The following is an 11620-nucleotide window of genomic DNA, read 5'->3' as shown; positions in this document are numbered from 1 at the left end:
TTGTTCAAAACAGTGACGGATTCATATTAAAGTGATATTAAAACAGCAAAGCATTTGTTTCTTAAGGCATATTGTTTCTCATTTGGTTTAGAAATTCATTTTCACATCCATGGATTAATTTTGTATCCTTTTACTTTTAGCAATTTTCTAGTTCAAAAGTTTCATAGTTAAATATTTAGTAAGGTTCTTTGAGTCTTCTTTTGTGTTTTTCTTGTTTGTCTTCTATTCCAAGTTTTGTCATATCTCTTTTCTAACTTTGGTTTAGCCTTTCTTGTTTTACACTTTTCTTGATTGTCTTTTCTTCTTCTTAAAGTTTTTTTGTGATTTGACTTTGAGCAAGTGTTGTTTGCGTTGGCATCTTTCACTTGAGAATTATCCAATCCACAAGTGAGACTTTGGTTAAGGAAAGAAAAAAAAAGTGAGTGCTTCATTCCTTTTCTTAATTTTGGCGGTGAGCATGTTGTATCTCTAACTTGTTTTCTCTAATTGTTTGTTCATTGTATTTTGTGTTTGTTTGATAATATGGATCATCTTTCTAGTGGTGAATCATCTAAACCTCATTCTCCCCAAAAAGCTTTTCTAATTGGAGAATTGAAGGAAGCTAAAAGAACCATTGCACAAAAAGAGAAAGCATTAAGACAAAAGGAGGAAAGACTCCAAAGATTGGAAATGCAACATGAAAGATCTCCAAGACAAAGAAGACAACATCATAGATATGAATCAAGAAGTTGTCACAATTATCATGACTATAATGAAGAAACCGAATGAAGGAGGCAACATTATGAAGATAGGCGCCAACATGTGGCAAAACCTTATTTACCTTATGTAAAATTGCCTAGTTTTAGTGGAGATAGTGATCCTTATGTGTATTTAGGATGGGAGGCTAAATGTGAACAAATTTTTAGTGTGCATGAGGTCCAAGATGACCAAAAGGTAAAGTTATCCTCCCTAGAATTCTTAGACTATGTCATGCAATGGTGACATAAACTTGTAATGGACATTGGGCTAAACAAGAGACCAACAGTGGTTTCTTGGGATGATTTAAAAGAATGCATGTGCGCTAGATTTGTGCCTCCACATTATAGGAAATACTTTTGTTGAAACTCCAAAGGTTTTGGTCATACAACCGCAAATTCTCCAACAAAGAGAGCCATGATGGTTGGGGGGGGGGGGCAAGTAGTAAGTGATCATAGTAATAAGTCTTCTAGATCTAACTCCCCTTCCCCTTCAAAAACCCTTAGTGATAATGATTGTGAAATACCTTGTGAAGGTGACTTATTGATGATAATGTGAATGTTGGGCACAATTCCAAAACCTTTGGATGATACCCAAAGAGAAAATATTTTCCACACCCGATGCCTTATTAACAACAAGTTATGTTCCTTGATTATTGATGGGGGTAGTTGTACTAATGTGGCTAGTACAAGAGTTGTGGAGAAGTTAGCTTTATCCATTATCTTTCATACCAAGCCCTATAAATTACAATCGCTTAGTGCCAAAGGTGAAATCATGGTTAATAAACAAGTCCTCATAAACTTTTCAATAGGAAAGTATAAAGACGAGGTTTTATGTGATGTTGTGCCCATGGAAGCAACTCATGTTCTTTTAGGAAGGCCTTGGCAATTTGATAGACATGTTTTACATGATGGCTTATCCAACACAATGTCTTTTCCCTCCAAAGGCGCAAGGTTATCTTAAAACCCCTCTCTCCCCAAGAGGTTCATGAGGACCAAATAAAAATGAAAACTAAAAGAGAAAATGAGAAAGTAAAAGAAGGAAATGATAAACCGAATCACCATACCTTATACACTAAATCAATCATGTTGACTCGTGTTATGCCTCCACTTGCACCTCCAAGGTGTATTTCTTCTTTATCTTTTTCATTACCCAAGGTTCCTACCTCCACTCCATCTTGGTTAAGGAATGTTAGGAATGATTTTTACATACCTCCTAATGGTTTTCACCATTTAAAAGGACTTTTTCCAAAAAATATCATCATTCCCAAACAATCTTTTCCAACATGGTCTTTCTATAGGACCTCCTTTTCTGAACTCCCAACGCTTACAAATTCTAAGTCAAGTTTGCCTTTCTCTTATTCCACTGTTAAAATTGATAGCAAACTGACTTTGTTATATGCAGGAGTACTAAATTCGTGGTCGAAGTCTCTCCAACTTAGGGGGCATGATGTGACCCAAAAATACATGAAGATGACCAAGGATGCTAAACTTGAAGGGTCATCACAACAAGCAAATAAAGATGCCATCAATAGGAGGAATGGTCAAGGACCAAAACATTTGAAGTTCTTCCTATTAGTGATCTTAATAATGAGGCCAAGCCCAACAAAAGCATAAGGCCATGAGCTTCAATTAATGTCTCTTTTTGTAAATTCTTTAGAGTAGATTTAAAATAGAACATAAAAGGGAAGTATGAATAAAAGTATAGGACTTATGAAGTAGTAGAAAAGTCACACTTTTCCATGGAGCATGTGACTTGTTTGGGTGGCATTCTCAAATGCCTTTTCATTTGCCTTTTTCCCACTTTTTCCTTTTGAATGACCGACCCTCTACACTACAGATAGAGGTGTTTTGCTCTTGTAAAGAGATATTGAAATTGTAGTAAAGTTACTCTTCTCAAATTGAGTTAGAATTTGTGAGACTTGTTCTCCTTTCCCTAGTCTTATCTTGTGAGTCTTTGGGAGCTCTTAAGTGGTGGCATTCTTCACTCATCTTGGAGCCTATTCACCTTCCAAGTGGCGTGAATCACTTCCCTTGCTTAAACCACATAAGTGTTTCGTCCTTTCATCTTTTTCTTCCATTTCCATTCCATATCAAATTCTAAACATGTTTTGTCCTTTTGTTCTTGATTTCAATTGGTAGATTGTTGTTATTTCTTGATTTTATTCGGTTCATATGTTTCCTTTCATGATTTTAATTGGTTCATTATCCTTTAATTGTATTTCTATTCAATTTAATGTTGTTGTTCATAAGTTCATTCGGTTCATTGCTCTTGTTTTCTATTTCTATTCGGTTCAATCTTCTTGTTTTTGTTTTAATTGGTTAGTTTGTTCTTGTTCTTGTGTTCATAATTGTTTAAGATCTTGATCCTAATTATAAAAGTGTCATCTAATGAATCAACTTAAAATCAACTCACATCATGTGGTATCATGAGCTATGGTTTTGTTCATCTTTTTGAGTTGATTTGGCACTTTTAATTCAAGCAATTTACATTCAAGAACCTTTACTTTCAAGTACTTTACATTCTTGTTCTTTACGTGTTCTTTACTTTCTTGTTATTACATTCTTGTTTTTAATTTTCCAGCACCTTTAATTCTTTGCAGAATTTTTTTACCTTGTTATATTTATTGCATTTTTTTTCATTTTGAATATGTTCCTTGTTGTGCCTTTTCATTGATCTTGCTTTTTACTTTGTGTCATATGTTTTTTAATGTTCTGTGTTATTAATTTGATTCTTCTTGCTTACTTTTAATTGTGAACTTTACAATTCTATTAGAAATTTGTTTTAGTAAAAGTTGATGTTAGGTTCCAAACATATGATTGCAAGTGTTCAATTATCTTGATCCACCAATTTTATATTTTTTTTTGTGAAATGGAATGTTCTTGACATTTTGCATGATGCAATTAGGATAAAAAAAACAGCAAGGTCTTGTATTAAAAAGAAGCAAAACAGTACCAATTCTTTCCAAAAACAGTGAGCATTTCACGTTAATACTATTCAATAAGGGTGCTTTGTTCAAAACAATGACAGTTTCATATTAAAGTGATATTAAAACACCAAAGCATTTGTTTCTTATGGAATCTTGTTTCTCATTTGGTTTAGAAATTCATTTTCACATCCACGGATTCAACTTGATTGACAAATTGTTTTCTACTTTGTGGAATTTTGTCATTCTTTTAGTCATTCTTTTCTCTAAGCGTCTAAAACATATTGTGTTATGTCTCGTCTAGTGCATGACTAGAGCAAATGATGGAGTTCTCCCTCTCCTTCCTTAAGTTCCTCGCTTGTTGATGGTCGACAATGATGGAGAAGACATGGCAACGAAAGATTTTATTGAAAATGGGTAAGAATATGAATGGGTTTGAGTTTGGGTTTGGAAATTGGTGCTAGGAAGGAGGTTAGGCCAACCTTCTAGCTTTTTCTTAGTCTTCTACACTTAGAAAGTGAGAACAAAAGAAAAGTGAGACTTGAGATAAATTTTGAAAACCATTTAGGCAGAAATTCATTACTTAATTCAAGTATCTCTTTTACAATAGAAAAGCTCTTTATTTATAGAAAAAAAAGTGACTAATGGAACTTAAAAACTCTTCAATCATGGAATGACATGTGATACCTAAAATACTCTTCATTCATGAGTTTCCATGTGGCAATCCATGCACGTCCAAGCTCTCCATTCAAGATGTGACAAGTGGCATCAAGGAAGAGAAAAATGCATCAAGGAAGAGGAAAAGGCATCCAGGAAGAGGAGTAGTCAAGTGAGAGGCGTCCCTTGCTCCATGTGGAAGAAGAATAGTCACTTTGGGAATGGGAAGGAGAAGGCTCATGTAGGTGTCCATGTGGCACCTATGTGGATGCCTTTGGACTTCCCTTTAAGTTCTTTTATTCTAATATAAAAATTTGCCCAAATAGAAGGCCCAAAAGTCTTGTACAAAATTTTAAAGACTAAAATAAAAAATCCTAATTACTCTATACAAAATTTACAAGGCATCAGAAAGAGAATCTTCTTGAAAAGAATCTTCTATTCAACACTTCACTTCCATGTCTGATGTTTTAGATGGCGAGGATGGTCCTCCATCATTCTTGGGATGGTTCTCCATTAACAAATCTATGTGATTTATTTATATTCATTTGATCCAAAATTGAACCATTACAAGAAAATTTGGTATTACATACAACACCAATCCGTATGCAAGAGACCAAATTTGTATGTAAAACATACTTACATACAGAAAGAAATCCTTTTGTAAAACTTTCGTAGGTAAATGTTGAATCTATATGTAATTACATATGTATAAATTCGTATGTATTTACATACGGATAAATCTGTATGTAAAATTTGTATGTATTTACATAGGGATAAATCCGTATGTAACTATATATAGATAAATTCGTATGAAATTAATCATAGAAAATCAGTATGTAATTACGTACAGATATATCCATATGTAATTGTCGGTTAGATTTACATGTGAATATATTTTCGTATGTAATATTGTCTCTTGACAATTTCAAATTAGGCTCCAAACAAACTAAATTGGAAGTCATGGATCAAATATACACTCATATATAACAACAAATAATGATAGAAAACCACAATTCAGAGAAGTCCAAATGATGAGATAACATACACTCCAAAATATATTATTATTTCAGTTGTAATCAACTCCAAATGAAGAAATTGAAAAGGGTAAAAGGAACAAAAACAAAGTATACTTTCACAAGAAATTTCAGAGGAACTCCAAGTCATCGTATATAAAACACAAGATATGAAAGGTGTAAGTAGATATATAGAGAAAATAATGTGAAATACATATTAGTCTAATTTGCGGTCTTAGAACGAGAGATTAATCATTTCTTTTAAGGCATGTCAATCTTGATCGTGTGTTATATTCAGCTAATGGTTTCTCTTTGACTGCCATTCAAACATCCCAAACACGTAGATTGTCATCACATGATGCAGACGCCACTTGGTAAAGGTCATCATCCCCTGTAACACCATCAGTATCCGTGAGCACAACAATACAATTGAATCAGGAAGTAGGTGCGTCTTCCGAGCAATATGCAACTTTTGTAGTCTTGATATCCCATGTTGTGATATTTTGTCCTCACCGAGATAGGGTAAAAAAGTCTATTATGCAAAATGGAATAAAAAAAATATCAGAATTAATTACTTGATAACACCACACAAATACTGGAGTCCCCTAAACTTGATCATCCATGTTAAAGATAGTTCACTCCACCGGTATTACAAATATTTTCTTAATAGAATATTTATATTACATTCACATGTATTACACAACACTGACCTTCTTACCCTCGATTGGCTTGGCAGTAAGAGAAAATTATATAGGAATTATAGCAGATCATTTAAAATCTAGAACTTCCCGCCTACACATTTGCAGTGATATGAAAAAAACTGAGATAACTTAGTTTAATGAAAAATAGTGGACTGTATACATAATGCTCACAAATCAAAACTTCATAAATAATAAATCACTCCTACCAAACAAATCATAAAATAACAAAAATAAGCATGTATTGGAAAGGAAAATTTCTCTACATCCATGGAAACATGATGACTGTGTTTATATTATTTTGGTGTCATTCATGACAGGAAAAGGAACCCTCAAGATTTCAACAAGTTGGACACAATTATGCACCAATTTAAAGGAAGCATCTCAAGGTAAAATCCAAATAATAAAAATGAGTTATGTTTGCTTATTATAGCAGAAGGCTCGTATCACTGTTGGCTTTATATTATACAACAATTATTTGATGAGTTTTCTTTTTCTATATGTTACATTCCAGCATTGGAGCTAAAAAGGTGAAAGCAAAATGCACTGTCTAGGGAATACTGCAGGGCAAGAAATGGAGAAGGGTAAATCATAAAGTACGTCCCAACTTAATGGTCCTGGGTAGACCTAAAGAATATGAGGAGAGTTAATAAAGGTCCAAATTAATTACCCGAGACCCATCTCCATTTAGGTAGAGTAATTGAAAGATGAGGTAAATAAAATGTTGAACAGCCACATCAACAACATAAATAAATTTTGCTTGAAATGAAAGTGAACAAAAACAACAGTGAAAACCAAACTGGTCAAAGAGCTGGCTTATTCAGAACAGTAGTTTACAATACTAACCTGTTTGCCATCCTTACTGCAACTTAATTACATTGCTTGGAAGCTCAATCCTGAATAAATGATAAGGAAGTCTAAATTAATGGCTCTCAAAAGTTTTTTTTTTCCCAATTAATGTTTTTTTAAAGGGGTTACCAAGTAGTATAAGCTTGTGTGATGACAACCCAGATGGGAAGCTATTCAAAATTGTAGGGATATCGTGTGCGGAAGCGTGATAATTTCAACCAAAGATTATGAGAAATTAAAGTAACAAGTAAAGTGAGAATGATACCAGAATTTTTAGGTGGAAAACCCCTTTAAATAGAGGTAAAAAACCACCGGCGAGAGAGCCAAAACTTTCACTATAATGATACTGGGAGTACAATGAATTCCTATCAGACTAATAGATAAATAGCCCTAAAACAAATCCTCTCTATATGGGTTAAACACTTACACCCAAGAACAGAAATAGAGAGTATAATAAAAGAGAGAGGAAGCAAGTGTGTGTTGCTTGTTTGTAGTGTTTTGTAGTGTTATTACATTGCTTGAAAGAAGCCACTATATATAGTGGTTCTAGGAGACAACAATAATAAATACAATTAATGGTAATTAACCTTCCATTGATGACAATTGATTGTGGCAATTAATCTCCCATTGATTGCAATTGATTGCGGCAATTAATCTCCCATTGATTGCAATTGATTGCGACAATTAATCTCTCATTGATTGCAATTGATTGTGGCAATTAACCTCCCAATTATGACAAGAAAACGGAAAGGTGAGTCATAAACCCACAAATCTCCACCTTGACTTGCCTTTGACTGGAACACTCTCTCGCCATGAAGCCTTGATTAAGTATGGATAATACCAGCTAAGTTCAGGCAATGATCGAACTTAGCCGATGGAAGTGGCTTGGTCAACATGTCTGTAGGATTTTCGGTCGTATGAATTTTTTCAACAATTATATCTCCTGTATCAACAATGTCTCGGATAAAATGGTGTTTAATTTCAATGTGCTTGGTCCTTGAGTGATACTTACTGTTCCTGGTCAAGTGGACAGCACTCTGACTATCACAAAATATAACAAGAACATCTTGTTGAAGACCAAGTTCACTTACCAAGCCTCGAAGCCATATAGCCTCTTTCATACCTTTTGTAGCAGCAATATATTCTGCTTCAGTGGTGGACAAAACCGCAATGGCTTGAAGTGAAGAATACCAACTGATAGCAGACCCACATAGGGTAAAGATGTAAGCTGAAAGTGACCTTCTCCGATCTACATCACCACCATAGTCAGCATCAACATAGCCAACTGCTCCTCCGGGATCGGCTCTATGTTGATCAAATACCAACCCAAGATCTAGAGAACCTTTCAGATAATGAAGTATCCATTTAACGGCTTCCCAGTGTGCCTTGCCTGGATTATGCATGAACCTGCTAACAATGCTAACAGCATAAGCTAAATCAGGTCTAGTACATACCATAGCATACATGAGACTTCCAATTGCATTTGAATACGGGACATGTGACATGCGTCTTTTGTCCTCGTCTGATTTTGGACACTGATATGAAGACAACTTGAAGTGGGCGGCAATTGGAGTATTAACAGCTTTGCAGTCTCGCATTCCAAATTTGTCAAGCATCTTAAGAACATACTTCTTTTGTGATAAAAAAAGTTTTCTAGCTTGACGATCTCTGTTGATCTCCATTCCCAAAATTTTCTTGGTAGGACCTAAGTCCTTCATATCAAATTCACTGCTAAGCTGGGCCTTTAACTTGTTAACTAAAGATTTATCTCTTGCAGCAATCAACATGTCATCAACATATAACAACAAGTATATAAATGACCCATCAGATGTCTTTTGAAAATAAACACAGTTATCATAGCTACTTCTGGAGTATCCATGTCCAATCATGAAAGAATCAAACCTCTTATACCATTGTCTTGGTGATTGCTTCAAGCCGTAAAGAGATTTCTTCAAACGACATACATGGTCCTCCTTTCCAGGAACAACGAAGCCCTCAGGCTGCTGGATGTAAATCTCTTCTTCAAGATTACCATGAAGAAAAGCAGTTTTCACATCTAACTGTTCCAGCTCCAAATCATACAAGGCAACTAAAGCAAGTAATATACGTATTGAGGTATGACGAACAACAGGAGAAAATACTTCATTAAAGTCAATACCTTTCTCTTGATCAAAACCTCTTACAACAAATCTTGCTTTATTCCTTGTACTCTCAACACCAGGGATCCCTTCTTTTCTCTTGAAGATCCACTTGCAACTAATGACTCGTTTTCCTTCTGGTAACTTCACCAATTCCCATGTTTCGTTTTTGAGAAGACTCTCAACTTCTTCTTGCATAGCAGCAATCCACTTTGTTGAGTCGTCACCAGAGATAGCTTCAGAGTAATTCTTGGGTTCACCTTCTTCACCCATCTCTTGTGCAATAGTTAAAGCATAAGCAATGTTGGCAGATTCTGCAATTAATCTTTCAGTCGGTTTTCTTGGTCTCTGTTGTGGAAGTTTTTGAGCCATAGACCACGACTGTGGTAATCCTCGTCGTTTAGGTGGACATTGCTCATGTGGACTCAAATGTTCATTTGTAACATCAATAGCAGTGACTTGATCATCTTGAGTACTGGAGGAATTAGGAACGTCTTCCTCATGAGCGGGTGTTTTAATCTCCAACTCCACCTTCTCTCGAGCATCTTCCTGGTCACCTGTATCAATTGAGGAAATGACAATATCTTTTGCAGAAGAGCGCATAACATTTTCATTAAAGGTCACATTTCGACTATGAATTACTTTATGAGATTCTGGGTCATATAAACGATAGCCTTTAACCTCTGAGCCATAACCCAAGAAAATGCACTTCTTAGCACGAGGTTCTAATTTTCCCTCGTTTACATGAGAATAAGCAGGGCAACCAAATATTTTAAGATTAGAATAATCAACATGGTTACCTGACCAAACTTCTTCTGGAATGTTGCAATCAATTGATCTGTTAGGAGAGCGATTTATCAGATAACATGCCGTTGAAGCCGCTTCAGCCCAAAAAGATTTGCTCAAACCAGAATGGGAGAACATGCAACGAACTCTCTCCAGGATAGTTCTATTCATTCTTTTTGCAACCCCGTTCTGTTGTGGAGTACTTGGGATGGTGAAGTGTCTAAAAATGCCTTCCTTCTTGCAGAAATCATTGAATTCATTCGAACAGAACTCAAGGCCATTGTCTGTCCTTAACCTCTTTATCTTCTTGCCAGTCTGATTCTCAATCAATAATTTCCACTCTTTAAAAGTGGAAAATGCTTCATTCTTATGTTTAAGAAAATACACCCACAGTTTTCGTGAGAAGTCATCAATAATTGTCATCATATAACGACATTTACCTTTGGAGGGAACTTTTGACGGACCCCAAAGATTCGAGTGAATGTAATCCAAGCTACCTTTGGTTCTGTGTATGGCTTTAGAAAAACTGACCTTTTTCTGCTTACCAAAAATGCAATGTTCACAGAAATCAACCTTTCCAGTACAGTGGTTACCAAGGTGACCCTTCTACTTGAGGATTAGAATTCCCTTCTCACTCATGTGGCCTAATCTCATATGCCACAACTTGGTGTTATCTTTGTTGGGTGAGGCAACAGCTGCAGAACCTGTAACAGTTGAACCCTGCAGCACATACAAACTATCACATCGAATTGCCTTTAGTAACACAAGAGCTCCTTTAGACACTTTTAAAACTCCACCTTCAGCTGAGTATCTACACCCATGAGATTCAAGGGTGCCTAAGGAAATGAGATTCCGTTTCAACTCAGGGACATATCTGACACCTGTTAAAGTTCTAACAATTCCATCATGTGTCTTGATTTTGATTGTTCCTTCACCAACAACTTTGCATTGAGCATCGTTTCCCATCAAAACAAGACCATGATAAACAGGTTCATATGTGGTAAACCAATCTCTATTGTGAGACATGTGAAAAGTACAGCCAGAATCAAGAATCCATTCATTTCTAGACCTTTGTTCAGTGTTGGAAGCTACAAAACAGTCCCCATCAGATTCAGTTTCAACAATACTAGCTTCGGCAAATTTTTCTAGTTGTTTACCATTTCCCTTATCTTCTCTATCTTGCTTATTTTTCAATTTATAGCCTTCAGAGATCTCGTGTCCCTTTTTCTTGCAATAACGACAATATTTGGAGTTCTTGCCTCTAGATTTTGACCTAGATTTATGTTTAGTGTTCCTACCTTTCTCTTGGTTTCTCCCTCTAACTACTAATCCTTCACCAGAACTTTCAGAATGAATTTGAGTATCAAATTTTTCTTTGGCTAGTAAATTAGTCTTGACATCATCAAAGCTTAAGGTAAGATAATTACCGTATAACATAATTTCTTTGAATTGTCGGTGCGAGGGTGGTAGAGAAACAATAAGTAGAACTGCTTTATCCTCATCATCAATTTTAACATCCAAATTTTCCAAATCAATTATGATGGAATTAAATTCATCAAGGTGAGATTGGATGGGAGTACCTTCAGACATTCGGAGTGTAAAGAGTCGCTCCTTTAACCGGAGTTTGTTTGCAAGACTTTTGGTCATGTATAAAGACTCCAATTTACTCATTACAAAAAAACGTGTATATAGTGGCGGCTATAATATGGCGGTTATTAAAAACCGCCACAATTTACTGTATAATACGACATTTTCGTAAGCGCCATAATCTTCATTCGAAATGTGACATTTAGAACCGGCACAATTTACCTTCAAAAT

The 11620-nt window shown here is 35.4% G+C and overlaps 1 protein-coding gene across 1 annotated transcript; it reads right to left on the bottom strand.

The window, feature by feature from the left end:
• Positions 1 to 5654: 5654 nt before the first annotated feature.
• On the bottom strand, positions 5655 to 11449 carry LOC150025594 (uncharacterized). The gene is made up of 5 exons (XM_090294126.1): positions 11383 to 11449; positions 10507 to 10890; positions 9162 to 9699; positions 7891 to 8648; positions 5655 to 5722 (listed from the first exon to the last, which is right to left on the bottom strand). Exons 1-5 carry the CDS (start codon positions 11447 to 11449, stop codon positions 5655 to 5657), a joined length of 1815 nt encoding a protein of 604 aa, XP_090150252.1.
• Between the last annotated feature and the right edge of the window lie 171 nt (positions 11450 to 11620).

Source organism: Phaseolus vulgaris, chromosome 8, assembly GCF_051622355.1.
Source record: "Phaseolus vulgaris cultivar YP4 chromosome 8, ASM5162235v1, whole genome shotgun sequence".
NCBI classification, from domain to species: domain Eukaryota; kingdom Viridiplantae; phylum Streptophyta; class Magnoliopsida; order Fabales; family Fabaceae; genus Phaseolus; species Phaseolus vulgaris.
This window is presented reverse-complemented; position numbering and strand designations above follow the sequence as displayed.

What these genes read in the sequence shown, in the direction of transcription:
- LOC150025594 (XM_090294126.1), bottom strand. Translation starts at nt 11,449, where the DNA reads ATGACCAAAAGTCTTGCAAACAAACTCCGGTTAAAGGAGCGACTCTTT. An exon ending in GAAACATGGGAATTGGTGAA is followed by an intron (nt 8,649 to 9,161) that starts GTTACCAGAAGG and finishes GATTGCTGCAAG; the next exon opens with AGATAAATCTTTAGTTAACA. An exon ending in TGTCCACTTGACCAGGAACA is followed by an intron (nt 5,723 to 7,890) that starts GTAAGTATCACT and finishes ATGGTGTTACAG; the next exon opens with GGGATGATGACCTTTACCAA.